Source organism: Brassica rapa, unplaced genomic scaffold, assembly GCF_000309985.2.
Source record: "Brassica rapa cultivar Chiifu-401-42 unplaced genomic scaffold, CAAS_Brap_v3.01 Scaffold0291, whole genome shotgun sequence".
Lineage (NCBI taxonomy): Eukaryota > Viridiplantae > Streptophyta > Magnoliopsida > Brassicales > Brassicaceae > Brassica > Brassica rapa.
The window spans coordinates 1-14,824 of NW_022610234.1; the positions used below are offsets into that span (position 1 = coordinate 1).

At 43.1% G+C, this 14,824-nt stretch overlaps 1 protein-coding gene across 2 annotated transcripts; it reads left to right on the plus strand.

Moving 5' to 3' along the window:
• Positions 1–8,267: 8,267 nt before the first annotated feature.
• On the plus strand, positions 8,268–13,815 carry LOC117129996. 2 transcript variants are annotated; one of them, XM_033283173.1, is made up of 2 exons: positions 8,268–10,007; positions 13,379–13,815. In XM_033283173.1, exons 1-2 carry the CDS (start codon positions 9,656–9,658, stop codon positions 13,813–13,815), a joined length of 789 nt encoding a protein of 262 aa, XP_033139064.1. In that variant the 5' UTR covers positions 8,268–9,655. The 2 variants fall into 2 exon arrangements, with proteins under 2 accessions (XP_033139064.1, XP_033139065.1); XM_033283174.1 differs by having other exon boundaries at positions 13,379–13,716.
• The last annotated feature ends 1,009 nt before the right edge of the window (positions 13,816–14,824 follow it).

Sequence of the window (14,824 nt, forward strand, 5' to 3'; positions counted from 1 at the left end):
CATCCCAACTCCTATGAGATTTATTCAACTTCCTGGTATGAGATTAAGAGATCCTTAGAGTAATCAGAATAAAGAGAGTGTTTAGGAAGTGATTAAGAGAAGTTTGTGAAAGATTAGGAGACTAGATAGAGCCGTTTAGTGTCTAAGAGAAACCATAGTGTCTAAGAGATTAGAGAGACTCAAACTGCATAATCTTCATTAGGGTTGATGAGTTACAATATATAGAGAGAGCATACAAGGGTTTCGAAATCAAGAGAAGACTAAGCATGTGAGGTCAATCAGGAGAGGATAAGCTCATTTGGACTAGCCAATTAGCTTCTCCACATGCGCGGAGTATCTGGCATCTTGGACCGAGATGCTCTTGCCTTTCCAGCTGTTCCAGCCTGTCAAGGCGCGCTCTACCTTATCCCTAAACGGTCTGATGCCTCAAGGTAAGTCCTTCCCTTACCTTAGTTACCGTGTTACTTGCTGATGCAAGGTAAGTCTTGGTCGATGCTGGATGGTACGGACTGTACGGCTTGTACGGCCTTGTACGGACGTCCGTACCATGCTCTCCCTAAACTCCCTAAGCTTCCTCATCTCCTTTCCTCTTCAACTCCTTAGCTCTTCATACATATATAAATATACTCAGCTCAACTCAACCCCCTCAAGCTTAGCTTTGTATAAGTCTAAGCTTGGACAGCCACAAGATCTTCCTCATTAAAAACCTCACCAAAGAAAACCCAATGGGATAAAACTTTGATGAGGGAAAAAGAGTAAAGACCTTGCAGCTAAGGGGATTAGCTCCTTCTCTTCCCAAGATCAATGAGGCCCAACCTGATGTGAATGGACTCCATTGTCTTCTGTCTTGCAGCCTTGGTGAACACATCCGCTAGCTGATCTTCACTCCTTGTGTAACATGGCAAGATCACCCCTAGCACAATCATCTGCCTCACCTTGTGACAATCAACTTCAATGTGCTTGGTCCTCTCATGAAACACCGAGTTGGATGCAATGTGGATGGCAGCTTGATTGTCACAATGCATTGTCATTGGAGTTGCTTGATCAATCTCCAAGTGCTTCAAGATGCCTTTGATCCATACCAACTCGTTGGTGAGCTTCAGCATGGCTCTATACTCGGCTTCTGCACTTGAACATGACACTACCTTCTGCTTCTTGCTCTTCCAAGTCACCAAGTTGCCTCCAATGAATGTGCAATAGCCTGTGGTTGATCTCCTGTCTGCTCTATCACCAGCCCAATCCGCATCACAATATCCCACCACTTCAGTGCTTCCATTGCAGCCCATCCATACTCCTTGATCAGGTGAGCCGTTGAGATACATCAAGATCCTCTCCACCATGTGCCAGTGATGTTCCTTAGGCACTTGCATGTGTTGACTCACCTGATTCACAGCAAAGCAAATGTCAGGTCTAGTTATAGTAAGATAAATCAATTTGCCAACTAGTTTTCTATAGAGTTTAGGATCCTGATAAGGTTTGCTGTCTTCAATCTCCCCCTCTCGTGGGACTTTGTAGCCATCCTCCATAGGCATCCTTGCTGTCTTGCCTCCATAAGCACCTGCACCTTTCAAAAGATCAAGTGTATATTTCCTTTGGGACATGAACAAACCTTCCTTGGATCTACATATCTCAATTCCAAGGAAGTATTTCATTTCTCCCAAGTCTTTAATCTCAAACATGGATTTAAGAAACTCCTTGGTTGCTATGATACCTTCCTTATCACTCCCTGTGATAATGATATCATCAACATACACAAGGAGAGCAATCATACCTGAGGGAGTCGTGAGAGTGAAGAGAGTGTGATCTAGTTCAGACTTCTTGAAGCCTCGGCCATTCAGAGTAGTGCTCAACTTGTTGTACCAAGCCCTTGGTGATTGCTTCAGTCCATAGATGGCTTTCTTCAATCTCAGTACATTCCCACTCTTTACTAAGTGTTCAAGGCCTGGAGGTGGATGCATATACACTTCATCCTCAAGTTCACCTTGTAGAAACGCATTCTTCACATCCATTTGCCATAACCCCCATCCAAGATTCACAGCCAAGCTTAGTACAATCCGGATTGTGTGGAGTTTAGCTACTGGTGCAAAGGTTTCTATGTAATCTTCTCCATAAGTTTGAGTGAAACCTCTTGCAACTAGCCTTGACTTCTTCCTCTCAACCTTTCCATCCGCTTTGTACTTGATTGTGAATATCCATCTACTAGTCACAGCCTTCTTCCCTTTTGGTAACTCACTCTCATACCATGTATCATTCTTGATCATCGCTCCTGCCTCATCTCCAACTGATTCCTTCCATTCTTTATCTTTCATTGCTTCTTCATAGCTTCTTGGGATGTGATTCTCATCCAAGTTTACCATGAACGCGCAATGTGCTTCTGGATATTGAGCAAAGGAGCACACGGCTTGAGAAGGATGCTCCACAGCTTGGGCATTGTAGTACACTCTCGTGTTTACCCAACTGGAAGGATCCTTCCTTATCCTTGTACTCCTTCTTAGTGGCTGCACAACTGGTTCTTCTTCCTGTTGTTCTTCTACCACTTCATCTTGAGAAGGTGTTTGTGTCACACCATGATCATGTCCATGACCATCCGAGCCTATGCTCTCTTCTCCTTCATTCTCTACTCCTCCTTCATCTTGGTTGGCCTCTTGCATAGGCTCCTCATGCTCCTCTCCTCCCTCATGATCAAGGTGGGATGGTGAACCAACTTCAGGAGGTGTAGTTGCGTGATTCCTCGGATCCTGGGATGTACTGATTCCAAGACCTTCAAGAATGATCCGCAAGGTGGTGGCCTTGTCTGATGTTAAGTCCTTCAGGTCTTCTTGATTCTTTTCTTCATAGTATCCTCTATCTTCCAAGAACTTCACATCTCTAGATACAAGAACTCTCCTTGCTATAGGATCATAGCATTTGTATCCTTTCTGTGTAGCTGAGTATCCTATGAACACAGCCTTAGTGCTCTTGCTTCTAGCTTGTTGATCATCTCTCCTGGTTTGAGGACAAAGCATAGGCATCCAAAGACTCGCAAGTAATCAAGAGCTGGCTTGTACCTGTTCAGAACTTCAAATGGAGCCTTCTCATTCAGAACTTTGGTTGGAGTTCTGTTTATCAGGTAACAAGCAGTGGCAACCGCATCACTCCAAAATCTCTTTGGAACATTACTCTGAAACATAAGTGACCTTGCCACTTCCATGAGATGCCTATTCTTCCTCTCAGCCACTCCATTTTGCTGTGGAGTATAAGGACAGCTTGTTTGATGTAGGATCCCATGTTGTGATAGGTGTTGCTTGAATGCATGACTCGTGTACTCTCCTCCATTATCTGATCTCAAAATTTTAATCTTAGCATGATAATGGTTAGTTACATAAGTTTGAAAGTTCCTAAATGCATCAAGTACCCTATCTTTGGTCTGAATTAAGGTTAACCAGGTGTATTTGGATTTTTCATCAATGAATGTGACAAAATACTTATAACTATCTCTAGATAAGCAAGGGGCAGTCCATACATCTGAATGAATTAGATCAAAGCAATTATCATAAACGGTAGTAGACTTTTGAAACACAGTTCTACAATGCTTGCCTAAAATGCAAGCTTCACAATCTTATTCTCAAACACAACACCTGGTACCATTAAGTTCAAAGCTTTAACATGAGGGTGTCCTACTCTAGCATGCCACAATGCATTTTTATTCAACAAAGAAGCAGAAGTAAACGAGCAACTATAATCAGGAACAGAAGTGAGTTCTTCAAGCATATAGAGATCTCCCTTAGTCACCCCTTTCCCAATCAACCTGCTGCTCTCAATATCCTGAAACTTCACATCATTAGGACTAAAGATAACATTGCATTGTAAATCATTAGTACATTTCTTCACTGATAATAGGTTTGATGTGAATTCAGGCATGTAAAAAGCTCTAGATTCTTTGTTAAACAGCTTAAGCTTTCCTATTCCTCTAATGGGTATCTTATCCCCATTTGCTATCATCACATGCCCATGTGTAGGTTCTATATCCTTAATCAAGTTTTCATCACTTATCATATGATGTGATGCACCAGAATCAACAATCAATGGTTTACCTACTCGTTTAGCATTATGGCATAGATTACTAAGTGATGGATGCATCTTATCAGTTCTAGCAATGTGAGCATGTCTATACTCATTCCTAGCTTCTAACCGTTCTACTAGTTCTCTAATCAAGTGATCATCCTTATATGCAATCATAGAAGCTCCAAAGGAATAACCGTAAGTGTTACCGTTTTCCTTTAGCATTTTGAAGAGGGCATCAAGGTCTGATCTCTTGATGTAGTCATCATTGCTGCGGGAGCTTGAGGCGCCTGTGTAAGCCACCAGAGACTTCCCATTCCCATCATTGCCTCCAAGCCCATCCACTTCACTGATCTTGCTGGTGCCAGCTCCGCTTGAACCTTCAGTCACATTTGCCCTTCCCTCACGCTCCTTCATGAACTTGGCCGGCTTGAGGTGTGGGTGCAGTATCCAGCATTGGCTCTTCTTATGACCATGCTTCTTGCAATGATCACAGTTGCCATTGAACTTCCTGTCCTCGTACTTCCCGTGAGATGCCTTGTTTGCTTGTGGAGCCTCGGTTGAATCCTCATGAGCTGCTTGATTGGCAAGAGAGAGCTCCCCCTTTCCTCCAAACAAACCCAGATCCCTGCTCCCTTTGGATTTGTGCACACACCTCCTCAAGGTCCGGAAGCTTGTCTGACCTTAACATGTGCTGGATGAGCTGGGTGTAGGCCGGGTTCAGTGTGAGAAGCAGCCCAAAGACCTTGTCTTGCTCGCGCCTCTCATTCAGCTGATCTGGATCAGTTGTGCTCGGCCTCAGCATCTCCAGCTCTGACCATAAGGACCTGAACCTCCCCAAGTGCTTAGTGAACTCCATGTCCTCTTGTGCAAGACGGTTGATCGCTAGCTTCACTTCAAACACACGGCTGAGGTTGGAAGTGTTCCCATACACCTTCTTCAGCGTGTCCCACAGCTCCTTGGCTGATTCACAGTAGCTGTAGGCATCCAAGATAGCTGGGTCCAAGGATGCGTGTAGAACCGTCATCACCAGCATGTCTTCTTGTTGCCATTTCTCCACAGCCGCTTCATTGGAGACCTCTTCTTGATCTCCTCCCTGAGTAATGAGTTTCGGAGCCTCCCCTGTTGTGATGTGCCCCCACAAACCCTTACTTCCCACCGCAGTCTTCACCATCCGAGACCACACAAGGTAGTTGCTACCTTTGAAAGTAACCGCTACCTTCATCCTCATGTTCATCCCATGTTCCATCTTTGCTTGACTTGAAAACTTGAATCTTGGATTTCGTACACACCAACCTTGAGTCTAGAATCACGCAAACCAACAGAACGTAGCACAGCTTCAACTAGAACGGACCACAGCTTCAACACCTTCAAGACTACTCGCGTGTAGCTTCAAAGACGTTTAGCTTGTAACTCTCTAAAGATCAAACCCCAGATTCAAATGAACCTGGCTCTGATACCATATGAGATTAAGAGATCCTTAGAGTAATCAGAATAAGAGAGTTAGGAAGTGATTAAGAGAAGTTTGTGAAAGATTAGGAGACTAGATAGAGCCGTTTAGTGTCTAAGAGAAAACCATAGTGTCTAAGAGATTAGAGAGACTCAAACTGCATAATCTTCATTAGGGTTGATGAGTTACAATATATAGAGTGAGCATACAAGGGTTTTCGAAATCAAGAGAAGACTCAAGCATGTGAGGTCAATCAGGAGAGGATAAGCTCATTTGGACTAGCCAATTAGCTTCTCCACATGCGCGGAGTATCTGGCATCTTGGACCGAGATGCTCTTGCCTTTCCAGCTGTTCCAGCCTGTCAAGGCGCGCTCTACCTTATCCCTAAACGGTCTGATGCCTCAAGGTAAGTTCCTTCCCTTTACCTTAGTTACCGTGTTACTTGGCTGATGCAAGGTAAGTCTTGGTCGATGCTGGATGGTACGGACTGTACGGCTTGTACGGCCTTGTACGGACGTCCGTACCATGCTCTCCCTAAACTCCTTAAGCTTCCTCATCTCCTTTCCTCTTCAACTCCTTAGCTCTTCATACATATATTCAGCTCAACTCAACACCTGGTGTTCTCCAACACTTTATGTATCCAAATCAAGCTTCTTACAAAGTGATTCATCCTGGTTTGATTGGAACGACGGGAAGCTGTCCTATTCCCAAACTGGGAAACTGGAATCACCTGATTTGAAAGTGGGATAACTTCTTCATACCAACTCCTATGAGATTTATTCAACTTCCTGGTGTTCTCCACCATTTTATGTATCAAAATCAAGCTTCTTACAAAGTGATTCATCCTGGTTTGATTGGAACGACGAAGAAGCTGTCCTATTCCCAAACTGGGAAACTGGAATCACCTGATTGAAAGTGGGATAACTTCTTCATCCCAACTCCTATGAGATTTATTCAACTTCCTGGTGATTCTACAACACTTTATGTATCCAAATCAAGCTTCTTACAAAGTGATTCATCCTGGTTTGATTGGAACGACGGAGAAGCTGTCCTATTCCCAAACTGGGAAACTGGAATCACCTGATTAGAAAGTGGGATAACTTCTTCATCCCAACTCCTATGAGATTTATTCAACTTCCTGGTGTTTCTCCAACACTTTATGTATCCAAATCAAGCTTCTTACAAAGTGATTCATCCTGGTTTGATTGGAACGACGAAGAAGCTGTCCTATTCCCAAAATGGGAAACTGGAATCACCTGATTAGAAAGTGGGATAACTTCTTCATCCCAACTCCTATGAGATTTATTCAACTTCCTGGTGTTTCTCCACCATTTTATGTATCAAAATCAAGCTTCTTACAAAGTGATTCATCATGGTTTGATTGGAACGACGAAGAAGCTGTCCTATTCCCAAACTGGGAAACTGGAATCACCTGATTTAAAAGTGGGATAACTTCTTCATCCCAACTCCTATGAGATTTATTCAACTTCCTGGTGATTCTCCAACACATTATGTATCCAAATCAAGCTTCTTACAAAGTGATTCATCCTGGTTTGATTGGAACGACGGAGAAGCTGTCCTATTCCCAAACTGGGAAACTGGAATCACCTGATTAGAAAGTGGGATAAATTCTTCATACCAACTCCTATGAGATTTATTCAACTTCCTGGTGTTTCTCCACCACTTTATGTATCAAAATCAAGCTTCTTACAAAGTGATTCATCCTGGTTTGATTGGAACGACGAAGAAGCTGTCCTATTCCCAAACTGGGAAACTGGAATCACCTGATTTGAAAGTGGGATAACTTCTTCATCCCAACTCCTATGAGATTTATTCAACTTCCTGGTGATTCTCCAACACTTTATGTATCCAAATCAAGCTTCTTACAAAGTGATTCATCCTGGTTTGATTGGAACGACGGAGAAGCTGTCCTATTCCCAAACTGGGAAACTGGAATCACCTGATTAGAAAGTGGGATAACTTCTTCATCCCAACTCCTATGAGATTTATTCAACTTCCTGGTGTTTCTCCACAATTTTATGTATCAAAATCAAGCTTCTTACAAAGTGATTCATCATGGTTTGATTGGAACGACGAAGAAGCTGTCCTACTCCCAAACTGGGAAACTGGAATCACCTGATTTAAAAGTGGGATAACTTCTTCATCCCAACTCCTATGAGATTTATTCAACTTCCTGGTGATTCTTCAACGCATTATGTATCCAAATCAAGCTTCTTACAAAGTGATTCATCCTGGTTTGATTGGAACAACGGAGAAGCTGTCCTATTTCCAAACTGGGAAACTGGAATCACCTGATTAGAAAGTGGGATAAATTCTTCATACCAACTCCTATGAGATTTATTCAACTTCCTGGTGTTTCTCCACCATTTTATGTATCAAAATCAAGCTTCTTACAAAGTGATTCATCCTGGTTTGATTGGAACGACGAAGAAGCTGTCCTATTCCCAAACTGGGAAACTGGAATCACCTGATTTGAAAGTGGGATAACTTCTTCATCCCAACTCCTATGAGATTTATTCAACTTCCTGGTGATTCTACAACACTTATGTATCCAAATCAAGCTTCTTACAAAGTGATTCATCCTGGTTTGATTGGAACGACGGAAGAAGCTGTCCTATTCCCAAACTGGGAAACTGGAATCACCTGATTAGAAAGTGGGATAACTTCTTCATCCCAACTCCTATGAGATTTATTCAACTTCCTGGTGTTTCTCCACCATTTTAAGTATCAAAATCAAGCTTCTTACAAAGTGATTCATCCTGGTTTGATTGGAACGACGAAGAAGCTGTCCTATTCCCAAACTGGGAAACTGGAATCACCTGATTAGAAAGTGGGATAACTTCTTCATACCAACTCCTATGAGATTTATTCAACTTCCTGGTGTTTCTCCACCATTTTATGTATCAAAATCAAGCTTCTTACTGTTGAAATGAGTTGATCAATATGTGAGAAGATGGCTTAAGGAGTTGGGAATGAGATTGTGTGAAGGCAAAGAGAAGGAGAGCTTGGGAGTGATCAGGCCGTACAAGGCCGTACCGGCCGTACCATCCGTACGGTCCGGATCAATCCACTACTCGACCAAGAAGGGGAGTTACCGCGTGAAAGAAGTAAACGGCCAAAGGGGTTTTACCTTAGAGGATATGACCGTTTGGATGGATAGAGTGACTGAGCCTTATCCTCACAGGCTGGAACAGGCTGTAAAGGCAAAAGGAACCTAGTCCAAGATGCCAAAAGCGTGTGACAGCTCCCATTGGTTTACATTTGAATTAAAGCAATCTTATCCTTGACTTCATATGCTTAGTGCTCCTGAATACCCTAATGTCTCTCTCTATATATGTTAAACTCTGTCTTGATTAATGGATAACACGAGTTCATCATAATCTCTCTCTAGTTCATCATGTTTCTCTTCTACATTTCATAAATCATCTCATCTCACTTTAATCTCTCTCTAAATCTCTCAATACCTGTTCAACTCTCTAAAATCATATGGTATCAGAGCCAGGTTGGCTTTGGTATTGAGATTTAGAGTGTTCTTCAGCTTCAGTTCATACTCTTTCATACTTTCTTTTCGGTTCTAACAAAACAAGATGGAGGGAAACTACAAGGTCATTACAGTTCCTGTTGCGTTGAAGGGTGGTAGTAACTACCTGTTGTTGTCAAGGCTGGTGAAGACAGCCATTGGAAGGCTAGGGCTTTGGAGTCACATCACGGATGATGCAGCCAAGCCAGTGGCTAAAGACGGAGAAGGAGGTGAAGGTGTTGGAGATCAAGTTGCTGCTGCCGAGAAGAAGTGGATTCAAGAAGACTTGATGGTGCTTTCAGTGCTACAAGGGGCCCTTGAAGAGCATCTCTTGGAGGCCTACAGCTACTGCGAGACTCCAAAACACCTGTGGGAGGTACTCCAAAAGACTTTTGGGAATGTTACCAATCTGAACCGTGTGTATGAGATCAAGAAAGCCATCAACACACTGGTACAAGATGGGGAGGAGTTCACCAAGCATTGGGCAAGTATAGATCCTTCTGGTCTGAGCTTGAATCGTTGAGACCAAGCACCACTGATCAAGAGCTACTCATGGAGAGGCGGGAGCAGGATCAGGGTTTGGATTGCTGTTGACACTGGATCCTCCATTCAATGATGTGATCATGCACATGTTGAGGATGCCGAGTCTCCCATCTATGGAGGAAGTGTGTGCGCAGATTCAGAAGGAAGAGGGGTCACTTGGTTTGTTTGGAGGGAAAGGAGACATGGCTCTGTCCAACAAGGCTGAAGCAATCCAAGCAAACAAATCCGCTTACCGTGGAGAGGAAAGGAAGTTCAGTGGAAACTGTGACCATTGCAAGAAGCCGGGACACAAGAGGAGTCAGTGCTGGATCCTACACCCCCATCTGAAGCCGGCCAAGTTCAACAAGGACAGAGAGGGAAGAGCTCACCTTTTTGCAGAGACAAGTGAGGCCGGCGCATCAGGAGCTGGTTCATCTGGTCTTGCGGGTGAAAGTTGTTGAGTTGAGTTGAGTATAAGTGTGGAGCAAGTGAGGAGTTGAGACTAAGGAGATGAGTTGAAGCTTGGGAAGGTTTGGGTAAGGTCCGTACAAGTCCGTACAGTCCGTACATGACCGTACACATGAAGATGGGTAAAACATTGACAAGGGTAAAGAAGTTACTTGCGGTAACTTAGGTGAAGGGAAGGAACTTACCTTGATGCATCAGACCGTTGAGGGATAAGGTAGAGCGCGCCTTGACAGGCTGGAACAGCTGGAAAGGCAAGAGCATCTCGGTCCAAGATGCTAGATACTTCGCGCATGTGGAGAAGCTAATTGGCTAGTCCAAATGAGCTTATCCTCTCCTGATTGACCTCACATGCTTTAGTCTTCTCTTGATTTCGAAAACCCTTGTATGCTCACACTATATATTGTAACTCATGTCCTTAATGAAAGATCAGATAGTTCTAAACAATCTTCTCTTTACTCATTTCACTATGATTCTCCATTAGTCTCCAAGTTGTTTTTAATCTCTTATTCTCCTTCTCTAATCCTTTCTAAACTCAGATAATCCTTTACATTCCTAAAAGTCATATGATCCTTTCTCAGCCTTGTGCTCCTCCTCAATACTGGTTGTTCTTGCTCTTGAACCGGCTCAGCTTGTGTATGCGGTTCTTGTGTATGCGGTTCTTGTGCTTCACCTTCAAGACTACTCGCGAGTAGTGTTTAGGAAGAACATCAGAGTGAAGTACAAGAACCGCATACACAAGCTGAGCCGGTTCAAGAGCAAGAACAACCAGTATTGAGGAGGAGCACAAGGCTGAGAAAGGATCATATGACTTTTAGGAATGTAAAGGATTATCTGAGTTTAGAAAGGATTAGAGAAGGAGAATAAGAGATTAAAAACAACTTGGAGACTAATGGAGAATCATAGTGAAATGAGTAAAGAGAAAGATTGTTTAGAACTATCTGATCTTTCATTAAGGACATGAGTTACAATATATATAGTGTGAGCATACAAGGGTTTTCGAAATCAAGAGAAGACTAAAGCATGTGAGGTCAATCAGGAGAGGATAAGCTCATTTGGACTAGCCAATTAGCTTCTCCACATGTGCGGAGTATCTAGCATCTTGGACCGAGATGCTCTTGCCTTTCCAGCTGTTCCAGCCTGTCAAGGCGCGCTCTACCTTATCCCTCAACGGTCTGATGCATCAAGGTAAGTTCCTTCCCTTCACCTAAGTTACCGCAAGTAACTTCTTTACCCTTGTCAATGTTTTACCCATCTTCATGTGTACGGTCATGTACGGACTGTACGGACTTGTACGGACCTTACCCAAACCTTCCCAAGCTTCAACTCATCTCCTTAGTCTCAACTCCTCACTTGCTCCACACTTATACTCAACTCAACTCAACACTCCCCCTCAAGCTTAACTTTGTGAAAGTCTAAGCTTGGATAGCTATGAGATCTTCCTCATTAAAAACCTTACCAAGGAAAACCCATTGGGATAAAACCTTGATAAGGGAAAAAGAGTAAAGACCTCACAGCCAAGGGGATCAGCTCCTTCTCTTCCCAAGATCAATGAGGCCCAACCGTATGTGAATGGACTCCATTGTCTTCTGTTTTGCAGCTTTGGTGAACACATCCGCTAACTGATCTTCACTTCTTGTGTAGCATGGCAAGATGACTCCTAAGATGATCATCTGCCTCACCTTGTGGCAATCAACTTCAATGTGCTTGGTTCTCTCATGGAACACCGAGTTGGAGGCAATGTGGATGGCGGCTTGGTTATCACAATGCATTGTCATTGGCGTGGCTTGATCAATCTCCAAATGCTTCAAGATGCCCTTGATCCACACCAGCTCGTTGGTCAGCTTCAGCATAGCTCTATACTCAGCTTCTGCACTTGGGCAAGACACCACCTTCTGCTTCTTACTCTTCCAAGTCACCAAGTTGCCTCCAATGAATGTGCAATAGCCTGTGGTTGATCTCCTGTCTGCTCTATCACCAGCCCAATCCGCATCACAGTATCCCACCACTTCAGTGCTTCCATTGCAGCCCATCCATACTCCTTGATCAGGTGAGCCGTTGAGATACATCAAGATCCTCTCCACCATGCGCCAGTGATGCTCCTTAGGCACTTGCATGTGTTGACTCACCTGATTGACAGCAAAACAAATGTCAGGTCTAGTTATGGTAAGGTAAATCAATTTGCCAACTAGTTTTCCATAGAGTTTAGGATCCTGATAAGGTTTGCTGTCTTCAATCTCCCCCTCTCGTGGGACTTTGTAGCCATCCTCCATAGGCATCCTTGCTGTCTTGCCTCCATAAGCACCTGCGCCTTTCAAAAGATCAAGTGTATACTTCCTTTGGGACATGAACAAACCTTCCTTGGATCTACATATCTCAATTCCAAGAAAGTATTTCATTTCTCCCAAGTCTTTAATCTCAAACATGGATTTAAGGAACTCCTTGGTTGCTATGATACCTTCCTTATCACTTCCTGTGATAATGATATCATCCACATACACAAGGAGTGCAATCATACCTGAGGGAGTCGTGAGTGTGAAGAGAGTGTGATCTAGTTCAGACTTCTTGAAGCCTCGGCCATTGAGAGAAGTGCTCAGCTTGTTGTACCAAGCTCTTGGTGATTGCTTCAGTCCATAGATATCTTTCTTCAACCTCAACACATTCCCTCTCTTCACTAAGTGTTCAAGGCCTGGAGGTGGATGCATATACACTTCATCCTCAAGTTCACCTTGTAGAAAGGCATTCTTCACATCCATTTTCCATAACCCCCATCCAAGATTCACAGCCAAGCTTAATACAATCCGGATTGTGTGTAGTTTAGCTACTGGTGCAAAGGTTTCTATGTAATCGTCTCCATAAGTTTGAGTGAAACCCCTTGCAACTAGCCTTGACTTCTTCCTCTCAATCTTTCCATCAGCCTTGTACTTGATTGTGAATATCCATCTACTAGTCACAGCCTTCTTCCCTTTTGGTAACTCACTCTCATACCATGTATCATTCTTGATCATAGCTCCTGCTTCAGCTCCAACTGATTCCTTCCATTCTTTATCCATGATTGCTTCTTCATAGCTTCTTGGGATGTAGTTCTCATCCAAGTTAACCATGAAGGCACAATGTTCTTCAGGGTATTGAGCAAAGGAACACACAACTTGAGAAGGATGCTCAGTATGGGAGCCTTTCAGCTCGTACTGCTCACACTCCTAGATCTTCACGGCACCTCCTCCACCATAGTGTGAGCTGCTCCCAGCGGAGAAAAGCAAGGCCTACTTCGAAATTAGCTTTCAACAACGTCAACAACACCACGAAAAAAGTCACAGCTTGGGCATTGTAGTACACTCGCGTGTTTACCCAAGAGGAAGGTGAAGGAAGAGCCTTAACCTCTCACCACCAAGGAGCCGTGAAGAACATGGATCATGAGGTGATCAAGAAGTCAGACATTGATGCCTTGATCAAAGCCCTTAAAGAGTCTGGTAACACCCTCGGAAACACCCTTGGTTATTCCTATACTGCTCATGTGTTGCCTAGAACTTGTGATAACTTGCTAGAAAACTTTGATAGGATGAGAACTGAACCGGATAGTTATAAAACCTTTACTGCTGATAGGATATGTAGAAATGAATCCACATTGCTTGATCTCATTGATAAATTGAAACTGATAAAAGAACCACCTAGGAATCATATTGCTCAAGGAATAAAACTATTGATTATTGATTCAGGTGCTTCACATCATATGATAAGTGATGATAGTCTTATAAAGAATATAGAACCGGCTCATGGACATGTATATGAACTTTAGAGAATCTGAGTTTGATATAAGAAAAGAAAGGAATTTAGAGAAGTTTAGAGGTGATTTAGAACGAGTTTAGCTAAGAGTTTAGTGTAGAATCATGATTGAGAGTCTTTGAGTCTAAGAGAGTGTTTTTGTGTCAAGAACTGTGTGTTTATCATAAATGAAGAGATTACAAATATATAGGAAAGCATACAAGGGTTTTCCTCAAAGGTAAAGTAAGCAAAGCATGTGGAGTCAAGGATAAGATAGGCGCCTAATTCAAACTAAGCCAATGGGAGACTCCACATGTGTGGGATGAATGGATAAGGTTGCTTTCCCTTTCCAGCTGCATACAGCCTGTCAAGCCGCGGCCTTATCCTTCCCTCAACGGTCTGATCAAGTGCTGGTAACTCTTCATAGTTACCATCACCCTTTTCACAAGTAACCATCCTGAATAGTGAAGAGTGTTACCCAAGACTTGTACGGCCACTCCTCATGTACGGAGTGTACGGATTGTACGGACTCAGCCTCCTCAATCCCTTTCTTCCTAATGCTTCACTACTTCATGCCCTTTCCTCCCATTCATTACTCATCACTCCATTTCATGATCTCATCTCAAAAAGACCTCATCTCAACACTCCCCCTCAAGCTTAGCTTTGTGAAAGTCTAAGCTTGGATAGCCATGAGATCTTCCTCATTAAAAACCTTACCAAAGAAAACCCATTGGGACAAAACTTTGATAAGGGAAAAAGAGTAAAGACCTCATAGCTAAGGGGCTTAGCTCCTCCTCGTGAGATCAATGAGTCCTAGCCGGCTATGAATGGACTCAATTGTCTTCTGCCTTGCTGCCTTTGTGAACACATCTGCTAGCTGATCTTCACTTCTTGTGTAACATGGTAAGATGACTCCAAGAAGTATCATCTGCCTTGTTGAGATGAGAGAATAAAGAGTTGATATATTGAGAGAGGAAGAGAGTTGGAGTAGACAGTAACTTTGGAGTTTTACTGTGGTAACTTTAGTTTAACCACAGTAACAA